This window comes from Anolis carolinensis, chromosome 4, assembly GCF_035594765.1.
Source record: "Anolis carolinensis isolate JA03-04 chromosome 4, rAnoCar3.1.pri, whole genome shotgun sequence".
Lineage (NCBI taxonomy): Eukaryota > Metazoa > Chordata > Lepidosauria > Squamata > Dactyloidae > Anolis > Anolis carolinensis.
Window position 1 is genome coordinate 227,077,417 of NC_085844.1, and position 27,583 is coordinate 227,104,999.

Below are 27,583 nucleotides of genomic sequence, written 5' to 3' on the forward strand. Positions count from 1 at the left end.
TTGCAAAAAATGCAGTCAGTGTGAAGCCAAAACAGAACTCTTCTTTGAGAAAGACTTAGTTTAGGAATCTCCAAAAAGGCATTTAATATCCAAAAATCAACTCTTTTGTTACTGAAAATATGTGGGACAAAAAGAAATAGTTCTTGCCATAATACAACTGTTGTGTTACCTATTATTATTATCTATTAAGAAATAGAGGAACAGAGATACACGGGTTTCCAGGAACATCAGGAGGAGCCTGAATGAGGAAGCTCCTCCACTGCCAGATGAATGGCATTTCCTCTGAAACCTGCCAGTCATGAAATTCATCTACAGGACAGAAGCAGTAATATCTGAGGAATGCCTAGAACAGGGGTTCTCACCATTTTAAGAAGAGGGCCAGTCCACAATCCTTCAGACTGATGTGGGGCCAAATTATCATTTGAAAAAAATACAAAAAAATTCCTATGCACTGCACATGTCTTATTTGAAGTGCAAAAAAAAAAAACCCAATGAAAGATTGGTTTTTAAAAATAAGAACAATTTTAGCCAACATAAACCTATCAGAATTTCAATGGGAAGTGTGGGCCTACTTCTGGCCAATGAGATAGTCAAGTTAATTAAGATGGTTGTTTTTGTATGCCTTCAAGTTATTTCAGACTTTGGGCAAGCTTAAGTCTAATACTGAGGGCGGGGGTCTGGTAAATGACCTTGGAGGGCTGCATCCGGCCCACAGGCCTTAGTTTGGGAACCCCGGTCTAGAAGTTTGGGTAGACCTTTGAACCCTGGGGTGACAAATGTGTATTTCTTAAGAGACTATTGAACTTGCAACCCCCTCCCTCATCATCCATTACCTATGGCTAAGCTTAGGGAGGGTAGATGGGTATGGCACTTCAAGAAAAGTAGAAGATCACATGTTCTACCTGTATCTTAAATTAGATTTCCACACTGACAGAAATGGGCAAACCCAAGGTCTCCAGATGTTGATGAATTGCAGGCATCCAACTGTTAAGGGCAGTAGAAGCTGAAGTCCAAAATCAAAATTAAACTTCACTATCTCCTAGAAAACATGGGGATCTTGTTGCCCTCACGAAACTAAGTGAGAGTACACCAGAGCTAGAAAAACAAATGCTTCGTTGTATCTCTACTTTAGCCTCAAAAGTGCTACAAGATCCGTCTGTGTACAGCCTGTATCTTAGAATATGCCTGTCTTGATGCATGTTAAGAGACTACTGAAAAAGCAAATCTGTGTATTTGTTTGTTAAGGAGGAGTTTAGCTTGCATCAGAGCTTGTCCCCAACATGCAGAAGGCCAAACCCCTGTATCTCCAGCAACAATAGGGTTAGATTAGGAGTGATAGGAAAGATTCAGCCAGTCTTCAGAACCAGAGTCAAACTGGAGTATCAGGTTACAGATTGGAGTCTGTCCCAGCAGCAGGCAGCTTCCTGTGATTAAAAAAAAAAAAAAAAAACAAGAGGACTCCAGGTTGGCAGAGGTAGGACAGACTGATCAAGATGTCCTCGAGTGTTTATCTACATCATATTACCTGATGAACAAACCACCTGCCACGATCTACGCTGAGGAGTTGCTAGTGTCATAATTTTTGTTACACTATCTCTATGGATGAGTTTCACTCTAAGAGGACCATATACGTCCTCTTACTTTGATTTTTAATCTTGCGGCCTCTCTGGGCTACCACAATCAAGCTACTATACTTACTAAAATGGTCCTAATTCTGACTGAATGATGCAGCAGTGCTGGTGAACTGCACTAGGTCCTTGGTTCTTACCTGAATATGTTGTGTGTTATTGTGAGACCTGATGAAAGCTCACAGCGAATGAAACACTGCTTCATGTTATTGAAACATAACCCTCTACATTTCAGTTGTTCCGACAGGTAGTAGAGGTGTCTATGATTAGAGAGCTCTCTTCCTTGAAACTCCTAGTAAAAGAGACTAACAATTCACTTACAATGCAGCAAGGTAAATTCCTCTTCAAAATTCAGCTTAAAAGTGATGTAATTGATCATATATTGCCCACTCTTTTCAGAACTGGGCCATTGATTTAACAGAGATGAAAAAAAAAGGTTTAACAGTGTAATTAATGGTTTGCAAAGGGATCTTGCAGCACCTTAGTTATGTCATTTAAGGTGCTACAAGGTCCCTTTATGTAGTTATATTCCATACTAACACAACTATGTCTTTTAATTCTAACCCCAGGCCTAGTGTAATGAACTGTTAGAGCATCTTAATAACACCCTACTCTTAACAGTTGACTCTTTTTAAACTACACTTCTCATTTCTAATGCTTAAAAGTTAGTTGGGGAGCAATCCAACTCACAACTGTGTGCACAAGTAATACACCACATTTTTGTCTTTAAACAGAGACATGCCATATTATTTTTACAAACAGGTAACATGCTGCAGATTCTCTTAACCTGTCTCCAAATGTGGGGCGCAAAAATCTTTGGTTCACATAGAAAACAAGACCTGGCTCTTCTAAGAGATCTTTAGAATTCAATATTCCTGGATACCCACTGACCCAGATCAATTTCATATTAACTTACAGAACCATAGAGTTGGAAGAGACCACCAAGGCCAACCAGTCCAACCCCCTGGCATGCAGGAATACACAACCAAAACATTCCCAACAGATGGCAATCCAGCATTTCTTTAAACATTAAAATAGGGTTACACATCGATTGAAAAAAAAAAACCCATTAACTAGATGTGTGCAACTACCAACTGTGTTTGTATGCATCCCTCACACTTTTTACTAACGGGGCCATATTATCCTGCTGCTGCTGTGCTGCTGTGTTTTGTTTGTGGTGTAACAACATTTTTAAAAGTGCTGTTTCACTTTTGGACTTTAAAAATTTTGAAGCTTTCAGTTAAATTAAAAGTACTGTATGAAAGATGATAAATCTGGTGGCGGCAGTTAGAGTGCTATTTATTTACTATAATATTTCTATCCCGCTCTCTCTCACCTTGAAGGGGATTCAGAGAGGCTTACAATTGGCAATATTCAATACTGCACAATTATTGACCACCGGTTAAAAGCAAAATGGAAGGGGATGTATGTACCTTCCCAAAGGGAGAAAATGTTGACATCCAACTTCCCAACACTTGTGAACATTGCTTGGAATTACTGCAACGATAACCAGACACAATGTGCACTGAAAGGCCGTCCAAATGAAATAAAACTATAAATTAAAAGCAAACATGCCAAATAGTAAAGCACTTAGTGCTGAAACTACCAAGAGAATAAAACTAAAGCAGAAAAAGTTTCTAAATGAGTACTTGGGAAGCCTGGCTGTCAAAAGGAAGATGGAAATAAAATATGAACCAATTTTCCTAAAATATTATAATTAATAAAGAATGAAAGAGACTGAAAAGCCCAGGAAAAAACCCTAGGAAATAGCAAAGCACGTTGTGTGTCACTTGTTTTAGTCACAAAGAAACACAATAATCAAAAAAGATATTTAGTTTAATACAAATTTTATACAAAGAAAATGTGAAAAAATACTTCCATATGCTAAAAGCAATTATGCTTCACAAATAAGGCCAGCTAGGCTATCTTTGACACAACTGCAATTCACAAATAGTCTGCTCTTGATTTTTCTTCCTTCTAGTTTTTCTTCCTTTCCCACTAAGGTGTGTACTAGCTGGAGACTGTACAAACTGCATCCTTTATAAACAATGGCAGAAATCAATATGACTAAAATGTACAACAAAATGTACTGGAATGATATCATACAATTATTTTCTCATATACATACATCACCTTGCTTTGTTCAATGCTTTTGTTTACACAACATACAAAATCGTACTACAGTATAAGTGTAACAGACAGCGTTTTCATGGGTTACTTTCTCTCTCATACTGTACTGTTTTCATGCTTACATAGAAACATAAAAATTCCATAATACATGCTCTAGCCCAGCAGCAATGCCTCTTGCCCATGTTCTCCAGGTAAAAGAGTTCTCTCCATCTCTGGCACCTGTTCCCTTTAAAATCATTTCAACATCCTTTGGACACATATGTACTTGTCACAACTGAAACAATCCAGTAGGAAGCATAGCTCCAAATACCCACTTTTATTCTCTCTGGAATTATTGATCAGTATATTCCATCTACACTGAAGCACACTACTCCCCTGCTCTTAGCATGAATGAAATTTAAACTTTTTTGTAAACAATCTCTCTCATTTTAAATATGCAGCACAAAATATGCCCTTTAATGTACTTGAGGTCCAAAGATGGGAAATGTTTAAGTTGACAAATTTAAAACGACCAAGGTTCAGTTGCACAAACAGACGTGCAGGCATTATTTCCATTTCCAAAGGAAAGACAAATGGTCCAGTCTTCTCTTCCGTAAATCCCAGAGAGGAAGAATGATTTATGTGTGCAACTGCAGTTCCCAGAAGACCAGGGTGATATTTGTGGCAAGTCAGATTTAACATTTCCTTCACCAGCTTCCAACACTCTCCTTTTACGCTGAAGTCCATACAAATATAAAAAGGAGATGGCACTCTAACATCATCCACAAATTGTACATCATTTACAACAGAAGCATAGTTTTACCGTACATTTTACCAGTCCTTGAGCTTTTTAAAGCCAGCCACTAATGCTTTACATTAATGTAGTGTAGTTAAATGCTTTGTATACATGTACAAAGCTAAAAGTCAAAACCTTTGAGGTTAATTCAATCAACTGTGGGGATTTTTTCTTCACATTTCTATTACAGAAGTTATTCTCTATTCCAACAGCTGCCGTGATTCGTTCATTAGCATAAGCAGTTAGACTCGCCGCACTTGGACAGGCATCGTCGTTTGAACATACTGAACTCCCGTTCTCATGGCCACAGTTCCAGCTGTAGGGCTTACTACTACAGGAATAGTCTGTGAATTAAAACCAAAACACGTCAGAGACCACAGAAAGAAAATGACACAAACACAACACTAACTATGAAAAATTGACTCAAACACTTATGCCCCTGGACAAAGAGACTGCCTAAGACAAAATACAATATAGCCAATATGGAATTTTTCTGTTTTTTCATATGCATCTTCAAACCTGTGTGTAAATATCATTTAAATATATTTTCAAGTACATTATTACCAGTATATGACAGGGCTAATAAAACGTGATAAATGTTTTTGAGACACAGAATGTTGATGAGATAGTAAGGTTCTATATCTGTACTAAAAAAAACAAACCTTCTATACATTATTTATATATACATTCAGATCAAAGAGCAATGCAGGCAGTTGAGAAGATAGGTGGAGTCTTTCTAATTAATATAAGACATTATCAATTTGGACCAAAATGCTTCCACAGACGTTTAATGCATCCAAATAAATACTAAGACGGGGCTAGAACAGTGAAAACACACAGTTTCAAAGGTGGTTTAGTGTAGCATGCAAAGCTAGATAACCAATACATTTCATGGGATCTTGCATCAATATGGAAAAGAAACATCTTAACACTTTCTGTTCATGGAAAATGTATCAGTCATGACACAATCAAGAAAATAGGGACTGCCTTGATGTGACAGAACAAAGTCCGTTCGATACCATCATAATAAGCTCATATCGATGGCTATTTTACTACACGTTTTATCACACGCCTGCATTGCCTGCCAACACAAAAAAAACCCATGCAATGTGAAGCATAATTTCCCCCCTTTGTATACTTTAAATCAGATTTGATTTGTGATGGAAGAATCCAATGACAGTCATGCTGACAAAATGCAAATTTCATGCAGTATTCTTAACTCATTGACCAGCGGACAACAAACATGACTAAATTGAATGTGGGAGGACAGAGAGTAAATTAACCTCTTCCTCAGTTGTTGTTCTTATGTGGAAACAGTACGAAGAGAAGAGCTTCTGCTATCAGGAGGGGGGCAATGTTCCAGATTACATGAAGTTACATAATTTCATAAGCACAAATATAGAACGTTTTAACAAATTGCTTCTTTAACAACCATAATACATTTCAGCCATTTTTGACATGCTGTGGCACACCATGATTATCAGTTGATCTTAAGTATCATGAACATGGTATGAGGGTATTATGAGCGTAATCTAAAGGATACATAATGTGTTTATGGTATGGACAAAACTTTGTAAATTATAGTATCAAATGACCAGAAAAATAATTTTCTCTGCTATGTAATGCAATATAACTCCATGTTTATATTCCTCAAGATTAACAGGTTCAATGTTAGATCACAATCAATCTAAAAAGCAATTCACTTTAGAAAATCATGAACATGAGTCAAGCCACACTTAGAGTGCAAGAGTGGAAAAACAAAAGTAAGAATACCTAACATGAAATAAAAATTATTTGCAATTTCAGGGAAAAAAATGAGACCCGACAATCAAACATGGGCAGCAATGCAAAGTGAAACCAGTCGACCTGTATTTTTTAATTTGCATTTAAACCTCAATATATTTCCTCTCACAGGAGGAGAAACTTCCCCTTCGGTCATCCTCAGGAAACTGCAGTCAATGTGTGTATCCAAACTCCAGATTCTTTCTTCAAAAGAACTTTACTAAAATCTCTTTCATCCTACATGATTTTGGGGGATTGAAGAGTAATGAAAAAGCTAAGTGCGATTGTGGCCTAATGACCCAACCACGGGGAAAAACAGCCTATGGAAACAGAAGTGATTGGAGGGGGGTACAAAAATGGCTTCGGAGGCTGCACACAACACATGGATTCTGTGATTCCCATCCATGTTAAAATAGAACTCTGCAAAGATTAAGTAGCAAACTGTTCAAAATGACCTTTGATTCTTAGCAAACCGCAAGAAAGATAAACAAAAAGAATACAGAGCATTGCAGAACCTTACAAGGTTATCTCAAGAAGTAGGCTGCAAAAAAAGGAAAAGGAAAAAGAGTAAATAAAATTTTTTTTTACCGTAACACTTTCTTTACTCTTTTCAACAGTTGCCTCTTTTTCTTTTGGAGTACTGGCAGTTTCTGTAGGTGCGGGCTGTGCACTGGACACAGGCTGGGATGTTTTGTTTAATGTTTCTGTGCTAATTTCAGTGTCTGTTTCTTGCTGTGTTGCCGTGGCTATAATGAAATAAACAGAAATTAAATAAAATAAGAACTATGAGTGCTTGTCAGGCTAAGTTCCCTCATGAATACGTTGACAGTCAAAAAGTTTACAGTAGGTTCTACATATTCAAAAATTCTGTATCCACAGGTTCAACCATCCACAGCTTTAAAATATTTGGAAGGAAAATCCTAAATGTAAATAATGAATTGGCCCTTTTATATAAGGGACACCATCACAGATTTGGGATCCACAAAGGATCCTGGAACCAAACCCACTGTAACTGTAAGCACAGTAGTTGGTTACCTGACTGCGTGCAAGACTTCATATGCTCTGGCCAGTGCGCTTGCTGACAAGGGTAATCACAATAGCTGGTGTTCCAACAACAATAGAAAATGGCCTCTTTTTTGCAGTTGGCACACCATTGCTTCTTCTTGGTTTCATCCACCGCCTGCTGCTTTTCCAGTTCTAGCTGTTTCTTCACTTCTGCAATTAAGCGATCTCTTTCCTGTTCTAAACTCTGCCGCATTTCAGCCATTGTGAGTTCTAGATAACAGATAACATAATAATCAAGAAGTCCAAATGGTATTGCAAACTATCAATCAGAAATCAACAACTTGGTTAAGGAAAGGGGAGTGGTTTAACATTCAAATCAAATTATTACAAATGAGAATTTAATTATCAGCAGAATAACTAAATTATTGAAAGCTAATTCATGGAATGGAAGTAAAAAGCACTTATTATAACTTTTTTAGTTTAATTAAAAGGTGCTTTTGAATGTTTTTTGGTCTAGCTTTGCAGCCTAGAATAATACTTTATAAAAAGCTATGATGAAAAGCAGTCCTTTTATTATGAACAATATATACAGTATATTGTATATTGCTGCTTTCTAAGCTACAAATATCAGCTTTAGCCTGAGTTGTGTTTAGGACTATAGCTTTCATGTCCTAATCATAAATGTAATTCGAACAGACAAATCTAACTAACAATGGGGCAATAATAAACAAACAAAATATGCTTTAGTATAACCAAGCTAGACAAATTTACAGTAAATCTCCTTCAAGAATTTAAAGACAACCAATACACATTCATTTTTGAAACTGTAACTGTTGCTCATTGTAGTTCAGGAAATAACATTGAATTGTTTAAGTCATCATAATAAACCACTGTTTATCAGATTCTAAATAAAAGTTATATGACAGTATGCTCCATCTTATTTTCTACTGTTTTACATGAATATAAACACAACTTGTTCTATTATGCTGAAATGACAGTATTGCCATTGCCTCTGAAAATAGGTGGCAACACTACAGTAATACTGAATTCCATTTTTAGTACCTAGATTATGTTTCATTTCTGAGAGTTCTTGCTGATGTAACCACTGAAGTTTTTCTATCTCAATTCTCAAACGACGAATCTGGAATATAATTAAGACCATCACTGAATTAAATAACTTTTAATGTGACATTTAAAGATTAATTTTGCATATGGTTGCTCATAGTCACAACAATTAACTAGATGAGGGCCCTTGAGGCTTAATACTGAAATGGTGGTGATGGTTGCTTCTTCTGAATGAAGGAAAGATATTCAACCAGCTCTGCTTCAAGTTGCATGCCTCCTCAACGGACATACTTATTGCTCACAAATTTCTCTGGATTTCTGCCGTAATCCCTTATGGTAGAAACGGCATTAACACTACAGAGTGTCTTCTATAAATATCAGCTGGTGAAATAACTATGCCCTTATCCGGAAAGGGACAACCGACTTTCAGTGGTCTATGATCTGGTAACTTTCACAGCAGCTTATTGCAATGTGATGATGATGATGATGATGATAATAATAAATATTTATTTATATCCTGTCCCATCTCCCCAGAATATATACAGAATATCTTTGAAGATGCCCGGGGGGAAAGCTAGGTAAGATTGCAACAGCCAGTGTGAACACATGGACCAAAAAGGTCTGATCAGATCAGTCATACTGGCCAGCTATACTGACTGGATAGGTTTTGAGGTCTAATCAAAATTGCTGGTTTTAACCGATTTTAGGTATTAACCTAGAGTCATTAAGGCCCCAATATTCAACAGTATTCTCCAATGATGAACCTGCTTATCCCTTGAGATAACAATCATCGAATCAAATTTTTAACAATAAAGAGTTGCCTCTTTGTCTTTGTCCTATAGCAATCCATCAAATTAAAAAATCCTTCATGTGAGTGAGGAAAGGAGGCATGCTGATTCTACAGAGATACCTGGACCCATATGCAAGCACTAATTTTAAATAGCAGTTTTATAACCTGCAGCTCAAAAAATCATGGAACACTTTTAATTGATCAATTTGATAAATTGACATGAGGAAAGCTCAGGGCTGATTAAAATTTACTGTCAAAAACAAGGCTGCTGTGAGAATATTTACATAGTTGTTTTCAGTTGTTAAGGGAATCAGAAAAAGCACACAGCACGTATAGTTAATCTTAACAAAATTATAATGGTGATCAGAAACGATGTTTTACAAAGGGTGAATAGTGGACTCCTATACCAAAGTCCAATTGCAAATCCTGCAACAGCAGGCTTACCAAATCCATGAACATGATTGAAATGTTGATTTACCATTCAGCGATTGATTCAATTCAGTATTCTAGTTGGACCTAACAACTATAGTTAGGCCCTGATATGTCCAAAAGTGAACAAAAGGGTAACTAAGAGGGAGGTGAGAGACATTTGTTAATCTGAGCACTGACACAATCTCCACATTGATTTATTTTCATATTCTTTTTACAGAAAATGGGCAAAGCTGATATTAAATGGAGTTATTGCCCCCTTTAAACCATTTTAGAAAATATTTAAATTAAAATGAGAATCTATTAAGAGGAAATGGCAGACATCTAGCAGATTTAAAATGAATGCCATATACATCAGGAATGTTTCAATTCCCTCTGCCTTTTCAAAACTTTACACCTTGAAGTGCATGAGTCAGAAATAAAATTACATCACCAAATTAACTATTGGATGCATAATCAGAAACATTCAGCAACTGATTTCATATTTATTTATTATTTATAAATTCTAATTTTCTGTTGTTTTATGGCGTAAATTATCGAGGGACCTTTTGTTATAGGGTATCTTACAACTGTATCATAGGCTACATTACAGAAAAAGGAAATAGCAAACACCTCAGAGTATTCCTTGACTAAGAAAACCCAATAAAAATGATGGGGTGCCCACAAGTGACAGCATATATGCTATAAATGGTATAAATGCAATCTGGAAAGGATAGCTTTTTAAAAATAGACAAAATAATTCAGTAATTTTATTAAAAGATTTTATACTTTTCTATTAAACAGCTATAATTTCCCACTAAACTTTGAACAAAATAGCCACCAAATATCTTGCTCTTTCCCCTCCTTATTAGGTGAAATGGAAATGAGAGAATTACAAGTGAAGATAAGTAACCGAGGAGATAAAAAGGAAAATAAGGTTTCCTGTATCCTCTTGACTACTTTCCTGGTTGTCATGCTATCTTGTAAATATCACCTCTCTCAACAGAAGGTGAAACGTAACAGATTTATGCCAAACTTGAGAGGACTGCATTTTGAAAACCTAAACTGGGGCTATGATACATTGCTGGTTTAGCAAACAAGTTCTAGAAGGAATATAGTTTAGGTTCAGGACTGTTGGAAGGAGAATCCTGTAAAATACTAGTTTGTCATGCATTTCAGGAATGCAAATTAGTGTTACTAATTTGACATCTCTGGTAGAGTGGTACTTTTCAGTAAGAGAACCCTAGTTACATTCCACATCATTGTGCCTGTTTCCTAGAGCACCCACCCAGAGTTTTCACATTAACTGATGTAAGATCAGCCAAAGAGCCAAGGAATCTACAACATGCTTAAAAAGTAGAGTTCGATGTGTATTTAAAATATTGTATTCGTGTTTTTTTAAAAAGAAAGGTGAGCTGCTGATGGCAAGAGATACTAACCTCAGCAATTGTGCTTCCAGTGGTATTTTTTGAAAGATCATTGTATATTTCAGTCATTGTTCCTTTTATGGCATCCATCATCTGTTAAAAGAAGTTTATGAATAAATTAAATGTGGGTTTACTTTTAAAATGTCTTTATTCTGGGAAATGCCTTAATTTTTGCTTACATCAAGCATGGTAAAAGGTCTGGCATATTTTTTCTTCGAATAGATTTTGTAAATCTCATATTAACTATTTTCTATACTGGATATAATTACAAAAGGAACTCAGCAAACCACACTACATGTCACATTATGTTGGCACTGACAACTCCTCTGTTCCATATATCATGGGCAGAAGTGAATAACCCAACTGGAAATTTTGTGCTCAGTTATATATAGGATCTCTGCTAAACCTTTCTCAGGGGTCTGCTCCTAATCTTACCATGAGTAAATGTCTAAGAATCAAGTGACAAGTAAAAATGCCCTCAGGACCACTACAAAATATACATAAATATTTATTTACAGAGGTCTTGGGTTTGTGTGCAGCAGTGAACTGCTTAGAATACCAAGTCATCATGGAAAACCACTACAAAATATGTTGTGTCACAGTGGCCAGCATTTGGATGTGGCTTATCACATTGTTGCTCAACCTGAAATTTATACATTCTCTCCACATTGTGTTATATTATAATTTTGATATGTGCTTGTAATAAATTTGAGCATTCAAATCAAATTCCTATGGTGGGTTCCACAATTCCCTATTGGCATCACTATGCTAGTCACGCTTAAAAATGGCAATCAAAATTCAAAGATTTTTGCTTGCATAAATCAGACCAGGCCATCTTAAACTTTTAACATTCACAACCTCTTTCTGCATATTTTTTTACATGATCCCAGGTATGTAGGCATATAAAATAGGTATAAATTAAACATTTACCGATAAAACAGTATTTGCAAAGCTTGCTAAACAGGTTGATTTTCCTTTTGTGGAGCACAGTTGACACATTTTCTGCAGAGTCCACAGTAAACGCTACACGTTGTTGCTAACAGATTTGAGTAAATGAAAGGTGTTCAGAAATCTTTTACTATTGCCAAATTTTTCATGATGCCATTATTGAACTAAGAGGAAGCCATTAGAAGTTGGGACCCTGAACCTCTCCCTTAAAGTCACATTTTCCACTAAGATTTTGGCTTGGTCCACTTCTAGACAATAGAAATGCTTGGAATAACCATTCATTTTGGGTTTTTTTGGCAAATGTTTATCTAGTAAACTGTACACACAAATACAGTAATATAAAAGAAACAGAGCTCTATGTAGCTATGTCAAAGTTCATGGGGCTACTAATATCGATATGCATCCAGGAAATATCAGGAAGGCCAAATACATACACATTTAGCTGAGCAGCATTTGGATTTTCTGTCTCAAACCTCAAGCTTATCTTTTTGGAAAACAAAGACAGGGGAAAAATAATTGGTCTAGCTGCACATTAGCTGCCAGGTTGAAATATGGCTGTAAATGTTCTTCTACACACTTAAAGGTTAACTCTATCCACATAAAAGGATGGGAATATTACTTTAAAAAGTGGCTAACAGGTTCTGTTGCATATTAGCCAATGTATTAACTTCAAAGGTAAACTTGTAGGAAAAGTCTTGTTGTCTTTAACTTACTTTACTAGTATACTTAGCAATATCTGCAGCCACATCTGCTGAAGCTGTTGCTATCGGCAAGTCTGTATTAAGTGAAGATGAGAGTGTACTTGCTGATCCAGAACTGGTTACTATAGAAACAGGCTGAGTGCTTGTAACCAAGGTGATGGTAGATGTGGAAGTACTCTGAGTAATTTCCTTTTGCTGCACAGCTAGGGATACAAAATAAATCCAAAGTGATCACTATATATTTGGTGCATTTGAAAAATAAAAAAACAAGTGGAATAAATTGCTCAAACTTAAACATCTGCATCAATGGATTTGTGTGTGATTGTCACACAAAAGGTGATGTATCATGCTTTCTGACATGATGTGACCACAGCTGTTTATAACACCAACAGGCAAGGTATTTAGGAACTTGAAAGTCAGTGTGATGTAGTGTTTTGAACACTGAACTACAATTCTCGGGACTAGAGTTCAAATCTTTGCTTGGCTATGGAACCCACTGGGTGACCCTGGGAGAATTCCATTCTCTCTTCCTCACATGAAGGCAAAAAGCAAACCCCCTTTTTGAAAAAAAATCATGCAAGAAAACCCCATGATATGTTCCCTTTAGGGTCTCCATAAGTTGGAAATTTACTCAGGGGCACACCAAAACAAATTTAGAAACTGAAAAAATCTCATAGTAAATGCACATTCTTTATCAATCATACTTCTTAAAATCTACAGACATTCAGTAGGAAATCATAGGACCAATGCCTCAAAGTAATAAGCAAGACTTTGAGCTTCCAGGATAAATATTTAGTTTGGATATAAAGGTGAAGGGGGAAAGTTGAAAAAAAAAAGGTTGGGTATGATGTTGATGTTTCAGAATTTACAGAATGTAATACTGTAGTATAAAGTATATCTGATTAGTCTCTGCTAGATGCAATGCTGATTTCATTTTGCAGAAGGGGTTGCAGGAATGGACAACAATGGATGTCCATTTAAACATAGATATATTACTATCTAATAGATATTCTTAATATGTAGAATCATTTTCCATCCTTAATCACTTAATCGCGGCCTTGCAAGAAAAATATGTGCTTACAGTGCTCTTTAAGAGCATCTTTCTCACATTTAGACTGATGGTGACCAAATTCAATAGCAACAATCCACTTCTAATTTTTATCATTACATTCTGGTACAAGACATGCTATCTAAATACTAGCTATAACAATTTTCATCAAATAAATTCATATCCACATGATGTGCATTTTCAGATATTTATAAAATAATAAATAATGTGAAGTTCTTGAGCACAATAACCACTGTAGCAGTGGTAATGCACTGGGAAAGGTGCTGAATACCTTTCACTGCCTGTCTTGTCTGATATCTTGTTCCTTGGGAAGACTGAGGTTGTTGCTGCTGATTCTGCTGCTGCTGCTGTTGCTGCCTTTGTACTTTCTGCATATGCCATTTTTGGGAAGAAGTCTGAAATTTGTTTGAAGAATTCCACACTACCCGCTGGACAGCTGGGGCAGTTTCCTTTGGTAGGAGCGGCCTCTGCTTTTTCACTGGGCTCCCTGTGGCTGCAGCTGGAGTGCTGGCCGTGGAAGTAGTGCTAGTTGTGGCCGTGACACCAGCTGGAGGGGTTTGGGATGCCGATCGAGTAAGCACCTGAGTTTCAGCAGGAGGCTGGCTGCTCACAGCTGAGGAAGGTGCCGTTTTAGAAGCAGCTAAATGAGGAGAAAAACCACGACAGACTTTTACCAATAATTCAGTTACCATATTGTCAAGTTAGTGAAAGGAGGTGGGAACAGATGTCATGTAATACAGATATCCTTATATACACAATGGATACTTTTCCATGAGGCAAAAGTTGAATCGTTCACATTTAGCTGACTTTGGAAGGCAAATTACAAGTGCTACAGCTGCAAAAGGTATTTTTGGACCTGTGGCGCAGGCTGTTGATCAACCAGCTGCAGCCAGTTGCAATGAATCACTCTGACCAGGAGGTCATGAGTTCGAGGCCAGCTCGGAGCCCCGTGTTTGTCTTGTCTTTGTTCTATGTTAAGGCATTGAATGTTTGCCTTATATCTGTAATGTGATCCGCCCTGAGTCCCCTTCGGGGTGAGAAGGGCGGAATATAAATACTGTAAATAAATAAATAAATAAAACCCAGCAAAAGCTAGTAAAGGGGAAATTTTGTTATGTATACATTTGCTTTAAGGGCTTACTATTTGGATGTGTTGCAATTTATTCAGAACCTTTTGTTCTAGTACTTCCATCTCCATCTAGCACTTCCATTACTATTCCTGAACTATTTTTATTCAGGCTGATCATTCAACAGTGTTGATGCTTGCATATGTCTTACAGAGTTGGCGTTTTCCTTTACAGAGTAAAGTAATATGTAGATCTTGGAATATTATGTGTATTATTTATTTTATTATTAAACATGAAACTTCCTTCTACTCTTGCCTTATTGCCTCCAGCAATCTACTGAAACAGGTAGCACTGGACTACCTGAGCAATGCTAATTTCAAAAAGAGCAGCAGCAACGAAAACATGTCAACATTGGATTCATGGGCCATGAAGTTACCATTTATGCTTCATTTAAAGGTAGTGGTATTTCCCTGACATTAAGTCTAGTTGTATTTGACTCTGTGGGTTGGTGCTCATCTCCATTTCTAAGCCAAAGAGCGGGTGTTGTCCATAGACACCCCAAAGTCATGTGGCTGGCATGACTGCGTAGAGCGCCATTACCTTCCTGCTGGAGCAGTACCTATTGATCTACTCACATTTGCACGTTTTCAAACTGCTAGGTTGGCAGAAGCTGGGGCTAACAGTGGGAGCTCACCCTGCTCCCTGGATTTGAACCGTCGACCTTTCGGTCAGCCAGTTCAGTGGCTCAACGGTTTAACCCACTGCGCCACCAAGGGCTTTATTTAAAGAATAAGGTGAATTTACTTTGTAAATTTTATGAAATAATCATTTAAAGGATAGAGTTGTCCTGGATTATCATTTAATCTAATAATCTTGAAACAAAATGTGTACAGATATTCATATTAAGCTTACTGGCAGGCAATGAAAAGAAAGGGATCTCCAATTTAGTTCATAAGTAGAATAGTCATCAAGTGTCTTGTCGGAATTTAAAAACCTCTCTCTTCCACAGGCCTACCGAGGCAGTTTTAATCATGAATTTTAAACTCATGTCCTGTGTTTTAATCTTTTTCTGTATATTTCAGTATGTATTTTGTGGAAATATGTTTTAGTATATGTATTTTATAAAATGTTTTAGCTTGATATGTGTTTTTAGCAATATTATAACTTGTCATGAGGTGAGATGGGTAAGAAATAAAATTAATAATAATAATAATAATAATAATAATAATAAGAAGAAGAAGAAGAAGAAGAAGAAGAATTAAACAAAATTGTTTTAAATATTCGTTTGCATTCACACCACATAAAATTTCAGTTGGAAACAGAAGGTGTGATGTCTCATGGGCCTTGTAGTCCCGTTCCTAGTGCTATTGTGGCAGATGAGGAGGAAAATTTGGGATTTCCACCGGTTCAGCTTGAATCGGAGCCTCGCCACCTGGAGGATGTTTGTCCTCATGTCACGACCCAGGCTACAGAGCACCAATAACCATACGCAGAAGCCAGAATCTATCTAATATCTTTATTAAGGAAATATATAAGTTAGTAAAAGCAAATGTAAAAGATAGTCCAGAAGCAGACCTTTCAGGAAAGGTCAAAATTAGTCCAAGGAAATAATGTCCAATATGAAATATTAAGGTCCAAAGTTGTAATCCAATAACCGAAACACTCACTTTGCCAAGCAAAGTGAGGGGAGATGACAAGGTCCTTTAGTCCATAAAACTTGAGCGTGGCTAGGAAATAACTTGATACTAGAAACAAGGCTTGAACGTGGAACAAGGTAACTAAGAACAAGAACAAGGTCCGTGGAATAACTTGGTAAAATCCGTGAAACAAGGCAAGGATTAGTCCTGGGAAACAAGGCAAGGTCCGCAGGTAAACAAGGCTGGGAAGCAAGGCGAAGGCTGGATAGCAAGGCAAGGCTTGAGCATGAGCGAGGCTTGAATCGGAACGCGCTGTCCAGACACGACTCGCTCCGTAGGCTGACGAATTGACTCCGCGAAGTTGCTACGCGGGCAAAACACCTATATAGAGTCCAACTTTCTCACCAAAGCGGTTCTCTGGGAATCAGAAACGAAAGCTAAACTCTGAGACCAGATGTTAAACTCCTTAAAGATTCTCACGAGAACCAGTGTTAATTGGCAACATTCTTAGCTGCTATCCTCGCACTCCTGCGCGAAGCTGAATCCAAACTTCTCTGTTGTTTACAAAACTCCCGGCGCAAGAACACGGGAGAAGTAGGCTCTGGGGTTGTTTGACATACTTCTGGGGCACAACTTTCTTGCAGGTGCAAGGTTCCCAGATCTGCCTGGGAAAGATCTGGCTGAGAGGAATCCAGTTCAGACTGGGAAGGTAAAAAACCCAAGTTTTCATCTTCATCAGGAATTACAATGTCCTGAGCAGGACTGCAAGGCCCATGGTTCATCACACTATCCCCCTCCTCAGGGCCCCTCCCAAACTGGGATCCTCTCCCCGAGGCGCGAGGTCGCGGTTTGGTGGGATAGGTCAGATGAAAGCGACGGGTTAGATCAGGAGCATGGACTGTGGAGGCGTCTTCCCAAGAGCGTTCCTCAGGCCCAAAACCCACCCAGTCAATGAGATATTGTAGGCGGCGGCGATGAAAGCGAGAATCCAAAATGTCCTCAACCTCAAACTCCTCCTCCCCATTCATCAAAACAGGAGGGGGGGCCGGTTGGTCTGTATCAGGACGCACACCATCCGCCGGAAGGAGCAGGGAACGGTGAAACACTGGGTGGATGCGCATTGAACGCGGAAGTTGGAGTTTGAAAGTCACGGGGTTTAATTGCGCCACCACTGGATAGGGGCCGATGAAACGGGCATCTAACTTCCGGCAAGGGCGGTGGGAGGGCAGAAAGCGAGTGGACAGAAAAACCCGATCTCCTACCTTGATTTCAGGGCCCGGCTGGCGGTGTTTGTCAGCGTGGCGTTTATAGTCCTCTTTGGCTTGGTCCAGTTGCTGGAGCAAAAGTTGTTGCACCGCTGTGAGTTCCTGCAACCAATCCTCTGCTGCGGGAACTTCTGAAGTTTCAATGACAGGGGGAAAGAAACGTGGATGGAAGCCGTAGTTTGCAAAGAACGGCGTTTCTTTTGTAGAAGCTTGAACTCCATTATTGTAGGCAAACTCAGACAGTGGTAACAGAGAAGCCCAATTGTCCTGTTGGTAGTTTACATAACAGCGAAGATACTGCTCCAAAGTGGCATTGGTGCGCTCCGTTTGCCCATCTGTTTGGGGATGATGAGCTGAAGATAAGCGAGAGTCTATGCCCAGTAGTTTTTGTAGTGCCTTCCAAAAACGAGAGGTGAATTGAGATCCACGGTCTGTGACTAAACTCTTGGGCAATCCATGTAGTCTGAAAACATGCTGAAGAAATAGATCCGCAGTTTCTTTGGCCGTGGGGAGGCCTTCGCAGGGAATGAAATGGGCTAACTTGGTGAAAAGGTCCACCACCACTAAGATCGTGGTGAATCCACAGGAAGGTGGTAGGTCAGTGATGAAATCCGCGGAAATTATTTCCCATGGGCGAGTTGGGGTAGGAAGGGGGTGTAAAAGCCCTGAGGGCTTTTCCCTTCGTATCTTGGAGCGCTGGCATACTGGGCAGGTGTTGACATATTTTTCTACATCCTTGCGGATCTTGGGCCACCAAAAATCCCTTAGGATCAAATGCATAGTTTTAAATAGTCCGAAGTGTCCTGCTGGTTTGCAGTCATGACACAGGCGAAGCGCTTTTTCCCTGCCCGGTCCGGGTGGGATATAAACATGATTTCTATAGCAGAGCAGCCCATCTTTAAGCGAAAAGGGAAAATGCAGACCTTGGCGAAGTTGGTCCTGCGCCCAGGCATCTGCTTGCTGACTAGCCCTGATTTCTTGAGCACAGATGGGTCCTGGAGTAGGGGAAGTTGAACCAATGGGAATGGATTTGGTGTTCCCCACCGTGAGCGTGGCAAAGTTCTCGGGTTGTAGCAGTTGGGATTCAAAGGTCTCCTTGCGTCCTGCAGCGTATTCCGGTTTACGTGACAGGGCGTCTGCTTGCTTGGTTTGGGCTGGGGTCACATAATGGATCTGGAAGTTGAAACGTTCAAAGAATAAAGCCCAACGTTGCTGCCTCTGGTTTAGTTTGCGGGCAGTTCTTAGGTGTTCTAGATTACGATGATCAGTGTGGACTTCAATGGGAAATTTGGCCCCTTCTAGCCAATGTCTCCAAGTTTCAAAAGCTGCCTTTATGGCCAGTAGTTCTTTTTCCCAAATGGTATAATTTTTCTCTGGTGTGGTTAGTTGACGGGAGTAAAAGGCACAGGGATGAAGGTGGTCTCCCACCGGTTGTAAGAGTACAGCCCCAATTGCCACATCCGAGGCGTCCGCTTGCACAACAAAAGGGGTTCCAGGATCTGGGTGCTGTAGAATTGGCTGGGACGTGAATAATTTCTTTAGTTGCTGGAACCCTTTCTCTGCTTGATCAGTCCAGCGGAAGGGCTGTTTTCCACGGATGCAGCTAGTGATTGGGTCAGACCAGTGGGCAAAATCTGGAATGAACTTGCGGTAATAATTCGCGAACCCCAAGAAACGCTGCACCTCTTTCTTGTTAGTTGGCGCCCGCCATTCCAATACTGCTGAAACCTTGGCTGGATCCATGGAGAGCCCTAAAGGCGAGATGCGGTAACCAAGGAAATCTACCTCTTGTAGATCAAAGGCGCATTTTTCCAGTTTGGCATAAAGTCCATGATCCCGCAATCGTTGTAACACCATTTTGACGTGGTTCTCATGTTCTGATTGTGATCTAGAAAACACCAAAAAATCGTCCAGGTAGATTATCAAGAACCTGTCCAGATAGTCCTGAAAAATGTCATTGACAAAATGCTGGAACGTTGCGGGGGCTCCGCATAAACCGAAATTCATAACTCGGGACTCGAATAATCCGAATTTGGTCTGGAAGGCGGTCTTCCACTCGTCCCCTTCCCTGATGCGAACTAAGTTGTAAGCCCCCCGAAGATCCAGCTTGGTGTAAACCTTGGCTCCTCGAAGCCGATCCAGTAGATCCGAGATTAAGGGCAGGGGATAGCTGTTCCGCTTGGTGATATTGTTCAATGCTCTGTAGTCCACCACCAATCGTAGTTCCCCTGACTTCTTCTTCACAAACATCACTGGAGAGGCGGCTGGGGATTGAGAGGGTCTGATGAATCCCTTGCGAAGGTTTGTCTCTAGGAATTCCCTGAGAGCTTCTTGCTCTGGTTCAGTCAGGGAGTAGAGATGCCCTCGCGGGATCGGGGCCCCCTCCACCAAGTCAATGGCACAGTCATAAGGTCTATGTGGGGGTAATTTCTCGGCTTCTTTCTCATTGAATACATCCCAATACTCGGAGTACTTCTTTGGCAAGGTGATGATGGGCTCGGTGTCTGTGGCATGGCATACCTTGGCTACGAGGCAATGGTTTTGGCAGTACGGTGAAGCAAACTGCAGTTCTCTGTTGGACCAGGAGATGTTAGGGTCGTGGAGAGTCAGCCATGGAATTCCCAAAATCACAGGGAAATGGGGAACCTCGGTAACAAAGAAGGAAATCTCTTCCATATGTTCTCTTATCCACATCCTGGTGGGTTCCGACCATTGACTTACGGGGCCCGTCTTGAGGGGGCGGCCGTCTATGGCTTGCACCACACGGGCATTCTTGAAATCATGATATTGTAATCCCAGAGAGTCGGCATACTCTCTATCAATGAAGTTGTTGGTAGCTCCAGAGTCTATCATGGCGTGGATCATGACGGGTCCCCTTTTTGCTGACCATAATGTGACCACGAGAAGGAACAGGACCCCGGTTGGCGGCTCTTGAATGGATTTTTTGACCGGGTTGGCGAGCCTCTCTACACCCGGTCGTTGGCTTCCCCCGCCGGCTGTGTGCCAGTCGGCTCAGACGTCTTCGTCTCCGTGGAGGACGCCGCCGCAAGCCGGGCGGCAGGCTTCCCCTTGGCTGGGCACTCTCTGGCGAAGTGGCCCCCGTTCCCGCAGTACCAACAGAGGTTTAAGCGTTGACGACGGGCCTTCTCGGCGGCATCTAGTCTGGGACGCACATTGCCCAACTGCATCGGCACCTCCTCGCCTCCTCTGGGGTATGGGGTTGGCGGTGGGGGTCTCCACACTGGACGTGGCTGAACGCTGGCGGGAGCGGGGGGTTTTGCCCCGGCTCTACTGCCCTGGCCTCGAACCCACTGTTTCCTGTTGGCAATCATGACTTCAGCCCGTAAACATTGATCAATGAGTGCCTCGAGGGTCTGGGGAGGATCCACCTTGGAGATTTCTTCCAGCATTTCAATGTTGAGACCCTCCCGGAATTGTCCTCTGAGGGCTACATCGTTCCAGCCGGTGTTGTGGGCCAGCACTCGGAACTCGGCTATATACTGAGACATAGGTCTGTCTCCTTGGAAAAGGCGACGGAGTTTGTGGCCGGCTGCCTCCAAATTGTCCTCGATTCCCCAAGTCTCCTTGAGGTGGTCCAAGAAATGTTGCGCTGATCTTAGGTGTGGAGAGGCTTGGTCGAACAGTGCCGTCGCCCAGTTGGCCGCTGGCCCGTCTAGAAGACTGTAAACCCATGCCACTTTGATGTCTTCTTGGGGAAACTCGGCATCACGGGCCTCAAGATAAGCTTGACATTGGCGACGGAAAACATGAACCTTGGAAGCTTCTCCAGTAAACTTGGTAGGCAACGCCATGGCCGGGAGGCGGATTCCGCGCTCCCGCAAGCCCTTTATTTCTCCATCCTGGGCGTTGAGTCTGTCGCGGATGCGATCCACTTCGTCCTTGCTGATGGTGTAGCTCAGTGGCTGCCCACCGGGTACGGTTCCGGTAGACATTCTGGCCAAGGTTAATTGGTGCTTAGGGTGGCGGAGTCAAACTGTCACGACCCAGGCTACAGAGCACCAATAACCATACGCAGAAGCCAGAATCTATCTAATATCTTTATTAAGGAAATATATAAGTTAGTAAAAGCAAATGTAAAAGATAGTCCAGAAGCAGACCTTTCAGGAAAGGTCAAAATTAGTCCAAGGAAATAATGTCCAATATGAAATATTAAGGTCCAAAGTTGTAATCCAATAACCGAAACACTCACTTTGCCAAGCAAAGTGAGGGGAGATGACAAGGTCCTTTAGTCCATAAAACTTGAGCGTGGCTAGGAAATAACTTGATACTAGAAACAAGGCTTGAACGTGGAACAAGGTAACTAAGAACAAGAACAAGGTCCGTGGAATAACTTGGTAAAATCCGTGAAACAAGGCAAGGATTAGTCCTGGGAAACAAGGCAAGGTCCGCAGGTAAACAAGGCTGGGAAGCAAGGCGAAGGCTGGATAGCAAGGCAAGGCTTGAGCATGAGCGAGGCTTGAATCGGAACGCGCTGTCCAGACACGACTCGCTCCGTAGGCTGACGAATTGACTCCGCGAAGTTGCTACGCGGGCAAAACACCTATATAGAGTCCAACTTTCTCACCAAAGCGGTTCTCTGGGAATCAGAAACGAAAGCTAAACTCTGAGACCAGATGTTAAACTCCTTAAAGATTCTCACGAGAACCAGTGTTAATTGGCAACATTCTTAGCTGCTATCCTCGCACTCCTGCGCGAAGCTGAATCCAAACTTCTCTGTTGTTTACAAAACTCCCGGCGCAAGAACACGGGAGAAGTAGGCTCTGGGGTTGTTTGACATACTTCTGGGGCACAACTTTCTTGCAGGTGCAAGGTTCCCAGATCTGCCTGGGAAAGATCTGGCTGAGAGGAATCCAGTTCAGACTGGGAAGGTAAAAAACCCAAGTTTTCATCTTCATCAGGAATTACAATGTCCTGAGCAGGACTGCAAGGCCCATGGTTCATCACACCTCAGGAAGTTAACCAAACAAGCCTTGGGCAGAATTCTCCCCCGTTTTCCCGAAAGGACAATTATAATAGAGATAGAGGGGCGAGGGAGGCTAATCGCCGGAGCCTCAGAATCGCTGCCAGACAATTAGCTGATTAGGTCTGCTTCCCTTGGGAAATTCTAAGGAGTCATGCATCTGGACACAGTTTGGGTTTCACTTCTTGTTCTCCAGGGAAAGTGTTCTATTGGCGGGAAAACAAGACTCTATATAGGGGTTTTGCCGCAAGGGGAACCTTGCGGAGTCAATTTGTTCAGCTTGAGGAGAGAGATCGTGTGTAGACTTCGTACTCCAGTTCCCTGTTTCCCGGATCAAGTTTCCAGCCTTGCCTTGTTTCACGGACTTCTATGGACTCAGTTCTTGTTTCATGTTTGCCTTGTTTCAAGTTTGATCTTGCCAAGTTTCAAGTCTTGCCTTGCCTTGCGTTTTAACACGGACCTTGCTTCCTAGTTTCAAGCCTTGTTTCCCAGTTTCCTTCGGATTTACCTTAAGCCTCGAAAGACTATGGACAGTTCCCCACACTATTGCTTGGCAAATAGTGTGTGTTTCGGTCAAGTGGATTATAACTTTGAACTCTAATATCTTATATTGGACAATATTTTCCTGGACTATATTTGGCCTTTCCTGAAAGGTCTGCTTCTGAACTATATTCTTCACTTGTTTTTATTGACTTTATATATTTCTTTAATAAAGATATTAGATAGAATCTGGTCTCTGCGCATGGTTATTGGTGCTCTGCAGCCTGGATTGTGACAGAAGGCACTCTCTTCTGAGAGTAGGAGGATGAAGTGTAAACACAGACACCCAATCTGAGTCACATTAAAATCTTGGACTTCATCTTTCATATAGGCTGTGCTCTCTTCTAAATCTTCTAAATTTAAAAATTGCTTGTCAGGGTGAATGGGAAAATGACATCTCTATCTTTTATTTTCATCTCTATGTGTCTCTTTTCCCTTGCTAGCCAATCCAGTCTTTTCTCATCAAGCATCCATTTATGCTGTATTATGGTATGCTAAATTTTTACAGGGCTATTTTGGCTACATAACTATGAACATAAGGAGTACTGAACTGAAATTTAAAAAAAGAATCATTAGTTTTGTAGGGAAATTAAAACATTCCCATCTGATTCTAGTCCAGAAAGAGCTCAGTCCCATTATTGTAAGTATGGAGCGCCACAGGATTCCATCTTGTCTTGTCTGGTGTTTACTGTTTGAAATCACTTGGTGACCATGGAGATGGGGGGTGGGCAGGAGGGGTAGACTACAATGACAAGCTCTACTTGCCAGTGGAGCCAGCTGATGCCACTCCAAATTCTTGCATGCTGTAATGGGCCAAATGGGGGCTGAATCCTGATGAGAAAAAGTCTCTATGGATCAGTGATTCTCAAGTCTGGAAATTGTGTAGCAACCTGCCTGGGTGGAGGTTCTTCTCTGCTGAGGAATATATATCAACTTTATTTGTATCTTGCCTCCTCTCCCAAAAGGGACTTGGGGCAACTTACAACCACTCTGATATGTGCTATGCCCAACAGAAGAAAACATCACATGGAGACATGGACAAGGTCCTTTTGTACTTATAGCAATCTATTAATGGAATGTCTTCCTCTGGACTTAATTGGCACCAATGCTAATTTCTTTTAGGGGCCAAATTAAAACACAGCTCTTTTTAAAGCCTACATATACATGCTTTTAACTATTTCAGTCTTCTCTGCAACTTCAACTTAAACTGCTTATTGGTAATTTTTTTTCTATTAAAATTATTTATCATTTTTATATAGAATTTTTAAAATTGCTTACACAGTTTTAATTATATGCTGCCCCAAGATCTCCTGATAGAAAGTGGAATAAAACATTTTAATAAATAAAAAATAAATAGCTCGCCTCTCATGTGAAATCAGGATTACAAGGACCAATGAGAGGTGTTTGCATCTCAGGCAACACAGCAAGATGTTTACTACTTTGGTGGTTGAAATTAACAGAAGAGAAGATATATCCTACCTTCCTGCTTAGGAGGTGATTCCTTGGGTTCTTTTCTGTTTTTTCGTCCCTCACGTCCACACTGGTCTTCTCCAAGGTCAATTACAAGCTCACTTTCTGAATCAGAATCCAGACCAAGATGTACAGTTGGAGAGTCTGTCTCATCTTTACCTTTTAACTTCTCCTTTGTAGGATGGGACAAATTTTTCCCTTTTTCAGAAATACCTTTATCAAAGTCTGCAGTTGCCTTGTCTTTGACAGGGGTATCTGTTTTCTCAACTACTGAGCCTGAACTTTTAATTTCTTCTTTTTCTTCACTTGGAGTTGATGGCTTTGGCTTTTTTTTCGTAGCCAAGTTTTCCTTGTCATTTCTTACACCATCTTTATCTTCTTCTTCCTGTTCATTCTTGGATTTCTGCTCATCGTCACTGATGTATTCACTATCACTGGACTCCGACTTCTCAGAATCCTCTGAATCACTATGTTCTACTGCAACATCTTCAGATATTTCATTGATCCCTATTTAGAAAAGAGCAGCATTATACTGACAGATTCCTATGCCTCCTCATTACCATGAAAAATAAAGCCATAACAGTCAATACAGCTACAGTTCATTAAGTAATGGTACTCCCATCTCTTGAATCTTTATAAATTATAGCACTTCTGTGGGGTAGGACATTCATATTTTTATTTTTCTTACCAGACCCATTTGCTTGTCCAAAAATCTGATAGCCAGTACAACTTTGATCCCTGGGATGTAAATTTAATACTTGGCTTGACCAAAATGTTCCAGAAATTACATATACGTGTGTTTAACTATTTCAGTCTTCTATGCAACTTCAACTTAATTTTTTTAATATGCTTTTTTCCTGACCCTAATCTTGAAGGTAAACTACCGCATTGTACTATTAAGACTGGCTTAGAAGAAATGTAAATGTTTTTTGTTGTATGCCTTCAAGTAGTTAACAATTTATAGAGTCCCTAAGTTGAAACAATCAAGGGGTTTACTTGCTCAAGGTCACTCAGTGGGTTTCCCTGGTGGAGTGAAGATTTAGACCGAGTTCTTTGGAAACTTAATCCAATGTTTAAACTACTACAACACTCTTAACTCTCAGGGTGACACTACAGGTAATATATAATACCTCTTTGAAGGTACTAGCTTCCAATTTGCAAATAGAGTTTAAGATATTTCTAAATAATTAAAAAATTGGGACTTCATTCTCCTATCTAGACCACATCAGCCCTTCAAATAATCTGTAAAAGTGTTCCAGATGTGTGAAACCACACACACCTGAGATCCACTGTTGTTTGGAGCATCACATTTAGTACAGTGGTGCCCCTTATGCAAAGTATTCTTCCTCCTGGTATCAGACATACACTGACAGCTTCTATTCTTATGCACATTTTAAATAAAAATAAATTGATACCAGCTTTCCTAAAGAAAACATGCATCTATTAAACTTCACAATGTAGATATAATATATTTAAATATTAGTGTACATTGTTTTGTAATGTTTATATGGAAGTGCTTAGCAAATACTTCTAAATACAAATAAATTCCTGCCATACCCCCACAAAACCATCTATTGAGGGAACGTAGTCCACAGTGTGTTCCTAAGGAACAAAAGTAGTTGTGGATCTGCCAAAACTGCCCATCACGGGATAAACAATAGGGGCACACCATATATTTAGGACTTTCTCCCTCCTCCCCCTATACTATCAAAACACATAATATATCCTAGCTTTAAAACCCAACGTCCTAGATCATATTGTGAATAGTGCCTACCTAGCTGTGCTTTACAACTCTCTATCGTCTTGTCAAGATTAAGCTGAAATCTGCTGCGAATTTGCCGCTTCGGTGAAATCAATGGCACAGGTGTGGACTGCTGCTGTACTGATTCACTTAACTCTTTTAAGTCCATCTCAGCTTTACTGCGATCTAGAACATTAAATAAAATATATTAGATTGAAACAAAAAATGAACACTTCAAGGAAAAAACCCATAAAAATCCACATTAACATGTTTTGTACATTGCAGTTGTTAACTACAATGCTAAACTGCAATTTGTTGGCATGGGTGAAATCCCATGAACAATTAGCTTCCTTCAAATGCCAATAGGATGAATAGGAATTAATCAGTTTAACTGACTGCAGAATTGCAGCCATGGCACACAAGTCATACTGTCTACTGCTGCTGAGTGAGAGTTCAATTCAAGTACAACCAAGATCCTTGATTATGCCATTGTGGAAATTATGTAAAGCTACACTTGAACGTAATGGCTAGTCAAATTCTATGTTAGAGCTCTCACCAAATCCAGCCATCAAATTTAGAGAAGATCGACTAAATTATTTCTAAAGGACTCCTTGAAGATAGTTCACTTGAAAGTTAAAAATGATGTAAATGAAAGTTTGGAACAAAGGCCTTATTTGTCAAGACTTTAGTTGAGGGTATGAAAAATAGAAATCAAATCATAGGTTACTATGATTGAAATGATTACCCCCAGTAACACAGTTTCTTCTTTCCTCCTTTAAATTGTCTCTTTTTTATAAATGCCTTCCGCCAACAGGGAACTCTTGGACTACAAATCCAACTTCTGGAGTGCTGGAATTTGTTGTCCCCAAAACTGTCATGTTAGGAAAAGCTGTCCTGACGCAAAGTATGAAACGACAACAAGAAGTCTACCTTTATAAAATGATTAGGTGTTATCACTGATTTGTATCTCCCTTCTCTTCCAACACCTACCACCCTAGCAATATGTAAGTTGTTCTCACCAAACTCCATCAGTTGTTTGTCTGAATTACAAAATTTTAATAGGGATTTGAGGGTTAAACCCAATTACTAATCCCAGCTAAACAAATCCATCAAAATGAATGGGATTTAGTAAATTAGTGCTATATTTCTATTGC

General features: G+C 40.0%; 1 protein-coding gene across 9 annotated transcripts in view; it reads right to left on the reverse strand.

Moving 5' to 3' along the window:
* Window positions 1–3,446: 3,446 nt before the first annotated feature.
* zmynd8 (zinc finger MYND-type containing 8) overlaps window positions 3,447–27,583 on the reverse strand; it is a 112,852-nt gene continuing 88,715 nt past the window's right edge. For all 9 annotated transcript variants that reach the window (XM_008110101.3, XM_062978910.1, XM_062978909.1 and 6 more), the window contains 9 exons: window positions 26,463–26,615; window positions 24,698–25,195; window positions 14,000–14,368; window positions 12,672–12,862; window positions 11,023–11,103; window positions 8,383–8,461; window positions 7,351–7,590; window positions 6,904–7,061; window positions 3,447–4,877 (listed from right to left, as the gene is read on the reverse strand). In XM_008110101.3, the coding sequence (XP_008108308.2) occupies window positions 4,776–4,877; window positions 6,904–7,061; window positions 7,351–7,590; window positions 8,383–8,461; window positions 11,023–11,103; window positions 12,672–12,862; window positions 14,000–14,368; window positions 24,698–25,195; window positions 26,463–26,615 (1,871 nt within the window). In that variant the 3' untranslated portion in view covers window positions 3,447–4,775. The remainder of the gene's footprint in view (window positions 4,878–6,903; window positions 7,062–7,350; window positions 7,591–8,382; window positions 8,462–11,022; window positions 11,104–12,671; window positions 12,863–13,999; window positions 14,369–24,697; window positions 25,196–26,462; window positions 26,616–27,583) is intronic.